Source organism: Megalobrama amblycephala, linkage group LG19 (genome assembly GCF_018812025.1).
Source record: "Megalobrama amblycephala isolate DHTTF-2021 linkage group LG19, ASM1881202v1, whole genome shotgun sequence".
NCBI lineage: Eukaryota > Metazoa > Chordata > Actinopteri > Cypriniformes > Xenocyprididae > Megalobrama > Megalobrama amblycephala.
Window position 1 is genome coordinate 8119519 of NC_063062.1, and position 12388 is coordinate 8131906.

A 12388-nucleotide genomic window follows, 5' to 3' on the forward strand; every position below is an offset into this window, starting at 1 on the left:
CACCTCCTCAAAGTTTACTTAGAAAGCTTGCTTACATGTTTATACTTTTCTTTAAAGCATTCCGTCTGCATTTAGAGTCATACATGTAGTTTAACAGTCATTAATCGGTTCTGTTAATAAACATAAAACACTAAATGTGAAGAACGTCGTGATGTCACGATGACGTCAACACTGGCAACATGCGACTTTAAACAGCCTGACTACACTGAAATAAACACTTCTCCTGTGTTCAGATCAGATATCACGATTTTTGGCGTATTTTAAACTGACACAAAGGCACTAAAGTTTGACAGAGTGGTACACACTTCGCCCTGTGTTCCCTGGGGATTTTGCATAGATAATTTTGCTTCCGGTTTTTTTTTATTCTCTTAATGTTCTCTTCACTTCCTTGTGTTTAGCGAATAGAGGAACTGACCACATTGTGACTAGACTGATCATAGAGGGTTTTCAATACTGCATTAGACTATTTTTTATTTTTAAAAATGAGAATTAGCTAGGTTACAGCAGGTGGTTTTCGAAGTGGTCATTGATTTTCTTCTCTAAACTTGGGTAAGTATTTTTATTATTATTATTATTATTATTTGGATGTTTACATCACGGGGTATTACAGTAGCTGTTTATGTATGTATACTTTTGATTTAAAGGCCCTACTTTTTATTAAAAATACACTGATAAAGTTTAAGGAGTTTTATGAACTAAATATGAGTTGAAGCTCCTTTATTCATCGTCAATGGGAAAACTGTTACTTGAAAATTACATTTGCAACAAAATGCACTATAAGTAATGCACAAAATTGTTCTATACATTTTCGTGGTCTATAAAAAAGCAAATTCTGCAAAAGCAGGTGTGCCTCCACTGCCTTTTGTTTTGAATGATAACAATTAGGTATTGTACTTACAGTAAAGACACACTCAGATGTGACATCTTCATTTTCTTACACTGTAGAGCAACAGATCTTCCCTTATTCATATCTTGTCTTCATTTGTGTCAAATATTTTGGTTTGTTAGTTGGTTGTTTTATCTAAATGCTTGTTTTTAAATGTTAGGAAAGATAGTTTCTTTCTCTCTTTCACACAGAAAGCTCAAAACGGAAGAATTGAGGGTGTGAGGCCAATGTACAAAGGTTTCTGAATGGAAACCACATGGAGTTTACTGGGTTAATGATTTACTTTCAAAGAGGGAGTTGCTTTGGGACACTTCCACAGTACCCAGCTAATCATTTGCAATGCAAATATGAGCTTCTGTGGGGAACGAGACATGAAACATCTATTTTGCTTGCCATGGTTCAACAATTTGGAAAACTGACTTGTCTCTGAAAGGTGCACTGTTTAGTCACAGATAACTGATGGTGATATTCCTCTTCAGTTTGTGATAATTTCTATTATCAGAGCTGACATGCGTGATTGTGAAATTACAGTATTAACATTGTCTTCCTCACAAATTGTACTTCTTTAAACCCAAAACTCATGTAAAGAGGAATCAATTGTTCTGGCAAATTCTGTTTAAGCACTTGTTTCAGTTAACAACTTCAGTGAATGTATTTGCTGCTGTGCTGTCTATAGAAACAGTTACTGTATAATCTATTTCATAACTTCCATGCAAGTTTACAACACAGTGGATTATTTCATTTTCAAGTAGGCCTGTTTCAAGATACTGCATGAATCAAACCTAATATACAAACAAACTAATAAATAGTTCCCCCAAATATGAAAATTCTGTCATTAATCACTCATCCTTGTGTTGTTCCAAACCCGTTTCAAAACCTGAATGAATTTCTTTCATCTGCAGAACAAAAAAACTATATTTTGAACAATGTTTCAACCTTTTTTGTCCATGTAATCAAAGTTACCATTGAATGGGCAATGAAAGACATTTTTCAAAATATCTTCTTTTGTGTTCCAGAGAAGAAGGAAATTCATACAGGTTTTGAAACAACATGAGAGTCAGTTAAATATGACCGAATTTACATTTTTAGGTTAACTATTTAATGTTTGATTTGTTCAATGCAGTATCTTGAAATATTTGAATATCAAATAGTCCTGTTGTGTTTTGATATTCAAAGTACTGACATTTTTTGCTATATCATTGAGTTGTACAGAAAACAAACCTGCCAGTTGTCTACATATGCATCATGAGACTACATGTGTAGGCTACCTGCTGCCACACAGATTGCAATAAGTGACCACTTTGGCTGTTTGTTTTTTCCAGTGTGTGGCCAAAGGCAGAGATGGCAGGCCGCACTCAGGGAGACCTGACCGAGTACAAGAAGAGTCTCATTAAGCGGGACTTGGAGATGGGGATAGTGATGACAGTGTACAGACAGAGGATGGAGAGGCTTACCGTGCAGGTCATCATGGAGACACGACAGGTCGCCTGGACGCGCACCGCCGACAAGACAGAGGGAGTGTGTGAGTGCCTTGCCTCAAGCTAATTTCTTCTTTTTTCTCTTACATTTGGATTTAAACTGTACATGTGAAGCAAACCCCTGATGCTGGTGCTGCCAATGCCATCTTTTACCATTTAACTTACAGGAACTTTATGATAAAAGTTTATTAGTAGTGCTGTCAAATTGAATAATTGCGATTAATCGCATCTAACATAAAAATTTGTAAATATATGTGTGTGTGTGTGTGTGTGTGTGTGTGTGTGTGTGTGTGTGTGTGTGTATGTATGTATATATATATATATATATATATATATATATATATATATATATATATATATATATATATATGTTAGATGCGATTAATCGTGATTAATCGATTTAACAGAACTATTTATTAGACAATTAAAACCAATACTTTAATTACTTAAAAGTTATCGTGTGTCTTTGGATGTTATAAATATGTGGCCTTATGTACGTATGTTAAAATATGTATTAACTAACATGAACTAACCATGAGCAATACATTTGTTACTGTATTTGTTAATCTTTGTTAACGTTAGGTAATAAAAATATAGCAGTTCGTTGTTTGTTCATGTTAGTTCACAGTGCATTAACTAATGTTTACAAATACAACTCTTGTTTTTAATAATGTATTGATAAATGCTGAAATTAACATTAACAAAGATTAATAAATGTTGTAGAAGTGCAGTCATTATTAGTTCATGTTAACTAATGAACAATATTGTAAAGTGTTACCGATTATTTGTTTTTTTAGTTATTGTTTTACAGAAATTTAAATTAATTACACTACTATTCAAAAGTTTGGTGTTGGTAAAGTTTTGTAATTTTTTTTTATTTTAAAAAAGTCTCTTATGCTCATCAAGGCTGCATTTATTTGATGAAAATACAGTAAAAACAGTAATATTGTGAAATTTTATTACAATTTAAATTTTTGTGGAAAACCATGATACACTTTTTTTTTTCAGAATCTTTTTCAGAATTCTTTGATAAATAGAAATTTCAAAAGAACAGTATTTATTTAAAATAGAAATCTCGGTAGCACTTTATTATAGGGAACACGTATTCACTATTAATTACGACTTTTCCCTCAATAAATTCCTAATTTACTGCTCATTAATAGTTAATAAGGTACTGTAGTTGTTAAGTTTAGGTATTGGGTAGTATTAAGAAAGTAGAATAGGGTCATGTAGAATAAGGCATTAATATGTGCGTAATAAACAGCCAATGTTCTAGTAATATGCAAGCTAATAAGCAACTAGTTAAAAGACCCTAAAATAAAGTGTTACCGAAATCTTTTGTTGCAGTGTAAAAGTCTTTATTGTCCTTGCTGAATAAAAGTATACATTTCTTAAAAAAATAGATACAGATAAAATGAATAGTGAGATGAACTGATGGTCAACTTTTAACATTCCAGTTTGATCTGTTCAATAATAGAGAGCTGATTTCAGACAGTAGTCATAGGCTGTGTCTCAAAACCAAGTGAGCTACTTCGCTGTCTCCATGGGCAGCAACAATCTAAACCCATATGGCACCATGATCTTGTAGGAGGACAATTCTTGGGGTGTGGCCAGTGAACTGAATATCTGTTTCCAGTAATTATGAGAGTCTGTAGTGCCATCACACCCATTTTTCTCACCCTCTGAAGTGCCACTTTTTCTTTTCCTCACCAACTAATCTTTCTACCGTTTCTTTTGTACTTGACTCCTAGTGTGTTTTATACTGTGCATAGTCTTATTTTTGTTGGTTATGACATAACATGTCATGCACCTTATCATGGTGTTTCTGATATTTATATAAATTCATATATCAGTATATTAAAAAACATACATTTATATTTAGTTCAAAACACTTCCCCACTGGAATTATCTTTATTTATTTGTTTATTTATAAATTTATTAGATCTGGTCCAGTGTTATTTTAGTATTATTTATACACTATTATAGTGTTTTTATTTGTATATTTTAATTTCAATTTTAGTTAAAGTTTTAATAAATTTGTTATTAGTATTTTTAATATTTCTATTTAGCTTTAATTTATTTTTATTTAATATGTAGTTGCCAACATTTAAAAAAAAAGTATCATGTTTTTCATCTAATATTTATATTATATTTTATTTCAGCTTTATTTCAAGTAACAGAAATAATTTTTAATAGTCTTTTTACTTTTACAGGAGTTAACAATAACAACACTATGATTGCTGTCTGTTGATCTGAATACTGTCAGTATATATGTTTATGTTGCGATCTTATTTTTGCAGTGGACATATCTGAGATCCGGGAAGTACGACCAGGAAAAAACTCCAAAGAATTTGATCGATTCAAGGACAGCAAGGATAAAAATACAGACCCCAACACATGCTTTACTATATTCTACGGCTCTCAGTTTGTTCTCAACACTCTCAGTCTCGGTGGTATGTTTGTTTTCTTATAAATATTACATATTCTAAGTTAAAAAACCATTTAAATCCAATCAAATCACTTTATTGTCACTCCATTACATGCCCGAGTGTGATATGCAATGTGCACAATGTACCGAGTAAACAATATATAAAATTCAGTAAGCACAGCTAGCATAACTTTCGTTATGAGATACAAATATATACAGTGTAATGTCTATATATAATGTGTGAGATGTGCATAGCAGGTAATTATACTGTAGCATGTGACTAGCCCGAGTTTGATGTGAGACTCTTGAGTGAGCCACTTCCTTTCTTTCAGTATACATTTTAGATTTATTTAATATTTTGATATTTATAGACTGCAGGAAAATGCATTTTGTTTACCTGTGTTAATGGATATTCTATTTGGCTGGTTTAGAAATGACTGTTAAAGGGAAGAACATGATGTGATCCTAAAATTATCTGTGGAAAAGATAGTTGCATTGTTTTTAGCACTGATAGTATTTGCTGTTCCACAGCTGATTCAGTGGACGATGCAGAAAAATGGCTGACAGGACTGGAGTTACTCAGACAGGAGGACACTGGTGGCTCACACACCAGAGATTATAGAGAGGTACACACACACAGAGATAGTATACCTTGTGTATAAACCATAAACACAAATCATATATTTGTTTCATTTTCTGTTTTTCCCTCTACTGTAGTTGGCTGAGGAAGCAGATGTACTCGGTTGATAAGACAAAGAAAAATAGGTTCTCCTCTTTCTCTTTCACCTGTTTCTCAACCAGTTGAATTGCAGTTTTGTCTCGCTTCATTACTCCTCTTTAATGCTCTTTCATCTCTCTCACAGCATCACCCTGAAAGAGCTCAAGTCTCTTTTGCCACAAATGAACTTTAAAGTACCAGGTGGACGTTTTTTGAAGGACAGAATTTCGGTATGAATGATGCATTGTATACATATCATCTTGATGGAAGTGTACGCTTTGCATCATATGGAAAACTTTATGGCAACTGAATTTCCTCTCCTGATGTTTTGCCAATGATGATCTGTGTTTATCTACAAGTTTATTTTTAATGTTTTTAGTTAATGGCTTTGCACTAAAAGTGTCGGCTTTATAATTTACAGGTGGTGGGAGCGAAAAAAGAAGTTCTGGATTTTGAGCAGTTTCACAAATTCTACAATCTTTTGATATTCGAAAACCAAAAAGATGGTAAGAGTGCAGTTTAGTTTTGCTGAATAAAATATGCTTTGGGTGTAATTTGTATATATACACACTACTGTTAAAAAGTTTGGGGTTGGTAAGATTATATAAAAAGACTCTTCTACTCACCAAGGCTGTATTTATTTGATCAAAATACAGTAAAAACAGCAATATTTTGAAGTGTTATTACAATTTCAGATAACTACGGAAGAGGATTAGGGCCAAGCAATAATAAAAAAAATCTCGAGATTAAAGTTCGTTAAATTTAGAGAAAAAACTTCGTTAAATTTCGAGAAAAAAGTCGAGATAAAATGTTGAGAATAAAGTCATTAAATTACGAGAAAAAAGTTGTTAAATTATGAGAAAAATGTCGTTAAATTTCGAGAAAAAAGTCGAGATAAAATGTTGAGAATAAAGTCATTAAATTACGAGAAAAAGTTGTTAAATTATGAGAAAAATGTCGTTAAATTTCGAGAAAAAAGTCGAGATAAAATGTTGAGAATAAAGCCATTAAATTAACGAATTTATTCTCGTAATTTAACGACTTTTTTCTCGTAATTTAATGAGTTTATTCTCGTAATTTACTGACTTTATTCTCGTAATTTACTGACTTTATTCTCGTAATTTAATGACTTTATTCTCAACATTTTATCTCGACTTTTTTCTCGAAATTTAACGAGTTTTTTCTCGTAATTTAACGAGTTTATTTCTCAACATTTTATCTCAACTTTTTTCTCGAAATTTAACGAGTTTGTTCTCATAATTTAACGACTTTTTTCTCGTAATTTAACGAGTTTATTCTCAACATTTTATCTCGACTTTTTTCTCGAAATTTAACACGTTTTTTCTCGAAATTTAACAAGTTTTTTCTCGTAATTTAACGAGTTTATTCTCAACATTTTATCTCAACTTTTTTCTCGAAATTTAACGAGTTTGTTCTCATAATTTAACGACTTTTTTCTCGTAATTTAACGAGTTTTATTCTCAACATTTTATCTCGACTTTTTTCTCGAAATTTAACGAGTTTATTCTCGTAATTTAATGACTTTATTCTCAACATTTTATCTCGACTTTTTTCTCGAAATTTAACGAGTTTTTTCTCGTAATTTAACGAGTTTTATTCTCAACATTTTATCTCGACTTTTTTCTCGAAATTTAACTAGTTTTTTCTCGTAATTTAACAACTTTAATCTCGAGATGGTTTTATTTTTTATTATTGCTTGGCCCTAATCCTCTTCCGTAGATAACTGTTTTATGTTTAAATATATTTTAAAATTATTTCCTGTGATGGTAAAGCTGAATTTTCAGCAGTCATTACTCCGGTCTTCAGTGTCACATGATCCTTCAGAAATTATTCTAATATACTAATTTGAAACATTTCTTATTATTACCAATTTTGAAAGCAGTTGTGCTGCGTAATATTTCTGTGATTGGCAGATGCCATTATAACCGTGATACATATATTTTCATTTATTTGAAATGGAAATCTTTTGTTACATTATAAATGTCTTCTTTCACTTTTGATCAATTACTGAATAAATTTATTAATTTCTTTGGGGAAAAATTACAGACCCTTAACTATCCCTTTTAACTATAACCCTTTTTATACTGTACAAACTGTATTTTCTATCGCCCTACTACACCAACCCTACACCTAAACCTACCCATCACAGAAAACTGTGTACATTTTTACTTTTTCACAAAAACTCATTCTGTATGATTTATAAGCCTTTTGAAAAATGGGGACATAGGTTAATGTCCTCATAAGTCACCCTCTCCTTGTTATACCTATGTCATACCCATGTCATTATACAAATTTGTGTCATGATATGTCATAAAAACATGCGCACAGACACACACACACACAATATATGTATATATGTATATATATGTGTGTGTGTGTATATGTGCATATATATATATAAATTGTATGTTTCTTGTCATTTTGTTAGATTCTAGATGAGTTTAAAAAGGAGTCCTGTGCTTTCATCATGGGGTAAGAAACTGTCCATTGTTTTCATTGAATCAGTTCTTCAAATGTGTGTCATAAGGTCAAGCTAATGTTCTCATTCTTATTATTTTGTATTTTTTTCTCTCCAGTAACAATGACCAGCCTCTTCAACTCTGCGATTTTCAAAGATTCCTGTTATATCATCAAAGAGTAAGTATTTGTATACTTCTATACTTCCTGCTCATCCATCCATCCATGCATTCATCTAGCCACATATATACTGTCTATACCTGTCATCTATATACAGTATATTTCATTCAAATGCTATTTCTGTCATGACAACTCTCGGAGTGTTTGGCATGGTAATGGATATGACAATGTTGATATGTTAGGTCTTTGCGGAATAGATCTGCTACGCAGCTGCTGCTTTATTGCTGCTGCTGCTGCAGATCAAGTACGGGACTTGCTACTGCCAATACATTCAAGACACAGTGCTGTGAGCAAATAAGACATGCTGCTGCTGTACAATATAGCGCACATGAATTACCCGTAACTAGTGTTGTCAAAAGTACCGGTACTTCGGTACCAAGTCGGTACTGAAATTTTAAAAAATGTGACGATACCAGCATTTCTGTAGTACCGGTAGTACCGAGAATCCGGGTATATTCGGTACCCACTGATAGGGCTGTGCTAGTATTTACTTGAATATGACACAAGTGAAGCACAAAGCTTTGTTTACAGAAGAAATAATAGGTTAGCAATTAAATGTGACATCGCAGCCATGGAAACATTTTGCTTCATGCAGAATGAGAGAGGTGTGTGAGTCCATACATTTAAGCTTCGTATTCTGTTTTCCGAATCGCGATCTGGTCACCTGATTAGCAGAGAATTTAACAATATTCCATTAGTTATTCCACTGAACATGGAATCTGTTTCTTTTCCCAAATCTTCACTCACGCAGGGGATTATAAACGTTTCTTTCGTTTGCATTTAGGCCTATTATAGGCTATTCGCATTATTTACTCTGGTAAAGTAGAAAAAACACCGTAGGACAGAAACCTTTTTGCTTGCACGTCAGTTTCTATTTAACAGAGTTTGTGCTTATTAGACTTTATAAGGCGCGTCAAGTTTATTTGTATAGTGCGTTTCACACACCAGTGATTTTTACTTTCGCTTTCTCTGGCAGCGCTAAATCAAACATAGCCTGAATGTCTTGCCCTGCGGAGGATAAAACACGTTCTTCAGACCTTTTACAACAAGTGTCAGTTGCTTGTAACGTCAGGAGATAACATGAAGATATTATTAAAGAGAAATGGTCTCTTTCCTGCTCGTGTCCCACATCCCTCTCAAAGCGCAAAGCGGCTATATCCAAGTAATAACGGGACTTTGGCTATATATGACGCGTCTTTGTGTGGAAATAAAAAACGAATGCTTTTTGAAATGATATTTAACTTTCTTATTATTTAGGTTATATTTACCTATATTTATTTCATAGTTTTACAGGCTGTAGTGTGTTGTTTCACTGACGGAATAGCTAAAATAAACACGCACGTCTGTTACCCCTGTTGAAAAAACGAGCATATGCTGGTAAAGTAGGTTTTGAAGCTGGTATGCTGGTTTGAGCTGGTTTATGCTGATCCAGGACCAGCTTAGGACTAGTATGGACCAGCAGGACCAGTTTAGGACCAGCATTTGACCAGCATACAGCTTCAAAACCTACCTTACCAGCATATGCTGTTTTTTTCAACAGTACACAATGGATGTTTGAGCATTTAATTATTTATTTTGTATTTTTTATATTTCAAAATTTATTTCATTGAGGTAGCCTATAGGCCTATATACACACACACAAACACACACACTCCGAATCATATTTAATGTTTTTAAAATAGGCTATATAAAATAGTAAAATAGTTCCAATAGATTTTACTGTGGTACCGAAATTGGTACCGAGAACCGTAAAATTTTCATGGTATCGATACCGACTACTGGAATTTTGGTACCGTGACAACACTACCCGTAACAGATCTATACAGGTGGACCTGGGGAAGGTGGAGGGTTTCTGAAAGCGCGCTGCACCGCTAAGGCAAATGCTAACTCATGTATTGAAGATTGAGCACGCAAGCTCATTGGCTACTAATACAGCAGGAACCAATCAGCTGTGTCCTATAGATAATGATGTGATTATGAGCAGGTTGAGTTAAAGGACCTATTAGCCTGCGCCATCTAGAGTTTCATGACAGAACTTTGTATTTCAAACATGCTGATTTGTTAAAAAAAAACTGTGAATTTATTTTGTAGGAGACTTGGGCCAACAATCTGAATCAAGTCAGAGAGCTGATGACTATCTTTATCGATGACACCATGAGGAAGACTAATGATCCAGCCTTTACTGTTGAAGAGGTAGGCTACAGCTTATAGAAATCTGTTTACTTTGTTCATTTATATTTGCGGGTGATGTGTTTATAGAGCTTTTCTCTCTGTCTTTGTAGTTCCTCTGTTTTCTCTTCTCAAAAGAAAACTCAATTTGGGATGAGAAATTCTCAGAGATTTGCCCACTGGACATGAACAATCCTCTGTCTCACTACTGGATCAACTCCTCTCACAACACGTCAGTGCTGCTGTTCTTCATGCTCATGACACACATGCAGCTCCTCCTCTTTATGATGAACTTCCTGTGTTACTTCATGTGTTTTGCTTTTTTCGCAGATATTTGACTGGAGATCAGCTGCGCAGTGAGTCCTCAACAGAAGCTTATGTGCGCTGCCTGAGGCTGGGCTGCCGCTGTGTTGAGTGTCAGTGAACCATACCCTCATTTTAACATAAATATTCTTTAATTCTCTGCTAAGCCAATGCTGGTCCTTTTGTGCTTCATTATTCCAGTATGCATTGATAATAATACAATGAAATCTGAAATCAGTGGGAGTTGGTCTGATTGTATTGTTTTTTTTTTCCTAATACAGTGGACTGCTGGAATGGTCCTGATGAACCTATTATATACCACGGATGGACCAGAACCTCCAAGATAAAGTTTAAGGATGTGGTTAAGGCCATCAATGATCATGCTTTCGCAACATCTGAGTTAGTCATCAACAACACACACATTTACACATTTATTTGGTGATGTTCTCTCTGTTAGGGGGAAATGGGCGAATTTAACAAAACCTTTAAAGGATTAGTTCACTTCAGAATTAAAATTTCCTGTTAATTTACTGACCCCCATGTCATCCAAGATGTTTATGTCTTTCTTTCTTCAGTCGAAAAGAAATTAAGGCTTTTGAGGAAAACATTACAGGATTTTCTCCATATAGTGGACTTCAGTGAGGTCCAAATTGCAGTTTCAGTGTAGCTTCAAAGAGCTCCCAGACAAGGAATAAGGGTCTTGTCTAGCAAAACGATTGGTCATTTTCTAAAAAAAATAAAAAAAAATAATAAAAAATATTATACCTTTTAACCACAAATGCTTGTCTTGCACTAGCTCTGCGATGTGCCACACATTACATAATCACGTTGGAAAGGTCACGCGTGACGTAGGCAGAAGTATCGATCCAGTGTCTACAAAGCAAACATGCAAAGTCAAATGGCCTTTACAAAAACAGGTAAAACATCAATGATTGGAGGAGAAAATGAGATGGAGTTTTCCTACCGTGTTACTTCTGCCTACGTCACACGTGACCTTTCCAACAGGATTATGTAATGCGTGACGCATCGCAGAGCTAGTGCAAGATGAGCATTTGTGGTTAAAAAGGTATATAATTTTTAATTTTATGATCGTTTCGCTAGATAAGACCCTTATTCTTCGGCTGGGATCCTGTAGAACTCTTTGAAGCTACATTGAAACTGCAGTTTGGACCTTCAACCTGTTGTACCCCAGTGAAGTCCACTATATGGAGAAAAATCCTGGAATGTTTTCCTCAAAAACCTTAATTTGTTTTTGACTGAAGAAAGAAAGACATAAACAACTTGAATGACATGGGGGTGAGTAAATTATCAGGAAATTTTAATTCTGAAGTGAACTAATCCTTTAAAGTACATGCCCAAATTAAAACAAATAAGCAGTTATACTTCACATAAAGAAAATTAAGCCCTTTTTTATGTATTCTTTGCATTGTGACATTGTTTGTTTGACAATAAAACAAACTTTCCCTCTAAATTTGCATTACTGCTACATGAAAACATAATAATGATATATTATTGTAAATGTAAGGTGTTATACAGCATGGGTAGTATTTGTTTTTTTACTCCATTACTCCATTAATTTTTACTCCATTATAGGAATCTGATGATATTACCATTGAGAATATTTGGAAGAATTTTTGGCGAAAATGTGCCTGTTTAGCACGTGAATACTGCAAAATGCACAAACATTTTGGTCCAAATTGTTTTCATGGCCTTTATGCAAAATATATATATATATATATATTTTTTAG

General features: G+C 33.7%; 1 protein-coding gene across 1 annotated transcript in view; it reads left to right on the forward strand.

Moving 5' to 3' along the window:
- Window positions 1-139: 139 nt before the first annotated feature.
- Window positions 140-12388, forward strand: part of plcg2 (phospholipase C, gamma 2) — a 28656-nt gene continuing 16407 nt past the window's right edge. Inside the window, 14 exon segments of the mRNA XM_048168252.1 lie at window positions 140-549; window positions 2209-2408; window positions 4665-4817; window positions 5324-5382; window positions 5384-5418; window positions 5510-5557; window positions 5656-5740; window positions 5932-6027; window positions 7960-8003; window positions 8108-8168; window positions 10260-10361; window positions 10451-10569; window positions 10668-10753; window positions 10922-11039. Of these exon segments, the coding sequence (XP_048024209.1) occupies window positions 2228-2408; window positions 4665-4817; window positions 5324-5382; window positions 5384-5418; window positions 5510-5557; window positions 5656-5740; window positions 5932-6027; window positions 7960-8003; window positions 8108-8168; window positions 10260-10361; window positions 10451-10569; window positions 10668-10753; window positions 10922-11039 (1187 nt within the window). The 5' untranslated portion in view covers window positions 140-549; window positions 2209-2227.